We start from the raw sequence: 2101 nt of genomic DNA on the forward strand, positions 1-2101 counted from the left end.
CTAAAGTAATATATTGTTCAACCGGCTAATACATTGATCCCATTTGCTAATCAAGCCTATATCAGCTCCACGGTGCCTGCTGGCATCTCATTTGCCTGCAGACACAGAGGTGGAACATGGAGGCTGTGAGAAAGTCAGCACTGAGCCAGAGTTCCTATGGGCTCCAGGAGAAAGAGAGCACGGTGATGCCTCAGTACAAGTGGAAGGAAGCCAAACATATGTGTAGGACCGTGATAACCACTAATGATAATTACACACACACACATATATATGAACAGCAAAGAAAAAAGAAGTGATAAACATAAATAAATATTATAATCAGTAAGGAACGTAAGTATGTTATTGTACAAACTGAGTCACTTGTTGAGACATGTGAAGTTTATGCCTGCTAAAATGTGACCAGGGCATCATTTTCCTCACAGCATTCTTGAGCTCCTGGTTCCTCATGCTGTAAATGAGGGGGTTCACTGCTGGAGGCACCACCGAGTACAGAAATGACACCACCAGGTCCAGGGATGGGGACGAGATGGAGGGGAGCTTCAGGTAGGCAGCCATGCCTGTGCTGACAAAGAGGGAGACCACGGCCAGGTGAGGGAGGCACGTGGAGAAGGCTTTGTGCCGTCCCTGCTCAGAGGGCATCCTCAGCACGGCCCTGAAGATCTGCACATAGGAGAAAAGAATGAAAACAAAACACCCAGATGCTAAAGAGGTACTGATCACAAGAAGCCAAATCTCTTTGAGGTAGGAGTGTGAGCAGGAGAGCTTGAGGATCTGGGGGATTTCACAGAAGAACTGGTCCACTGCATTGCCTTGGCAAAAAGGCAGAGAAAATGTGCTGGCAGTGAGCAGCAAGGCATTGAGAACACCAGTGCCCCAGGCAGCTGCTGCCATGGTGGCACAAGCTCTGCTGTCCATCAGGGTCCCATAGTGCAGGGGCTTGCAGATGGCAACGTAGCGGTCATAGGACATGATGGTGAGAATGTAATACTCTGCTGAGATGAAGAAGAGAAAGAAAAAGACCTGTGCAGCACATCCAGCATAGGAGATGGTCCTGGTGTCCCGGAGGGCATTGGCCATGGCTTTGGGCAGAGTGGTGGAGATGCAGCCCAGGTCGAGGAGGGCGAGGTTGAGGAGGAAGAAGTACATGGGGGTGTGCAGGCGGTGGTGGCAGGCTACGGCTGTGCTGATGAGGCCGTTGCCCAGGAGGGCAGCCAGGTAGATGCCCAGCAAGAGCCAGAAGTGCAGGAGCTGCAGCTGCCGCGTGTCTGCCAACGCCAGCAGGAGGAACTCGCTGATGGAGCTGCTGTTGGGCATCTGCAGTTCCTGGGCATGGAGTCCTGTGCGGAGTGCAGAAAAGTAATGGTGAGTCAAGATCATTCACACAGACACTCCTCTTGCTATGCTATAAAAGTATTTTCTTTCTCTATGGAAAATGTTCATTTAGCTCTTTAACTTGAATTTATTTTCATGAGCTTCACCATCCCTTAAGAAGGAGAAGCTTAAGGAGCTCTAATTTTCCTCTCGTTTCCTAATCCTATTTCAGCCTCCTGGATATTTTCCATCTTTGAGCAATTTCCATGTCTCATATCTTTATCCTGTCTGCTCTCGGAGTGCCCATATCTACCTCTGTGCCCTTAAACTTCTGTTAGAGAAAGCTGCCTGTCTGCAGGATAAGTGCATTATTCATCTCTGTGGGAAACAATGACAATTTCCGCTGGTGCTGTCCTTTGGAAGACGAGAGTTTGAAAGTACTTTAGGAGATTGTTTGCATAACAGCAGACTGAGAAACGTGCAGTTCAGGATTCTCAGAGATGTGTTCATATTTCACAGTTCCTTTTAGATTTCTGCCTACGACTTTTTCCTCGTCCCTAAGAACAAGAAATGAAAAATCCCTGCCTTGTCACTCCACTCTCAAAGTGCTCTTAGAAACACTCTGGGGTGCAGTGTATCTGCGATCCCCCAGCCCCAGGCAGCAGCTGTGGCAGCAGAAGGCCCCTGCCCTGCCCTGCCATGCTGGGGGCCTCCTTCCCCCCCCCACATCTTTCTGCAGCATCCTGGGCAGCTCCCCAGGCAGGCTGAGTGCTCAGTGCTGAGTGCTGAG

At 49.7% G+C, this 2101-nt stretch overlaps 1 protein-coding gene across 1 annotated transcript; it reads right to left on the minus strand.

Moving 5' to 3' along the window:
- Positions 1–339: 339 nt before the first annotated feature.
- Positions 340–1314, minus strand: LOC149914641 (olfactory receptor 14C36-like). Its single transcript, XM_090126470.1, has one exon. It carries the CDS (start codon positions 1312–1314, stop codon positions 340–342), a length of 975 nt encoding a protein of 324 aa, XP_089982596.1.
- Positions 1315–2101: the final 787 nt, after the last annotated feature.

The sequence above is a fragment of the Phasianus colchicus genome, chromosome 29 (genome assembly GCF_987193195.1).
Source record: "Phasianus colchicus chromosome 29, bPhaCol1.hap1.1, whole genome shotgun sequence".
NCBI lineage: Eukaryota > Metazoa > Chordata > Aves > Galliformes > Phasianidae > Phasianus > Phasianus colchicus.

Bases quoted from the DNA above. Each gene is read 5' to 3' on its own strand.
- LOC149914641 (XM_090126470.1), bottom strand. From the start codon at position 1,314: ATGCCCAACAGCAGCTCCATCAGCGAGTTCCTCCTGCTGGCGTTGGCA.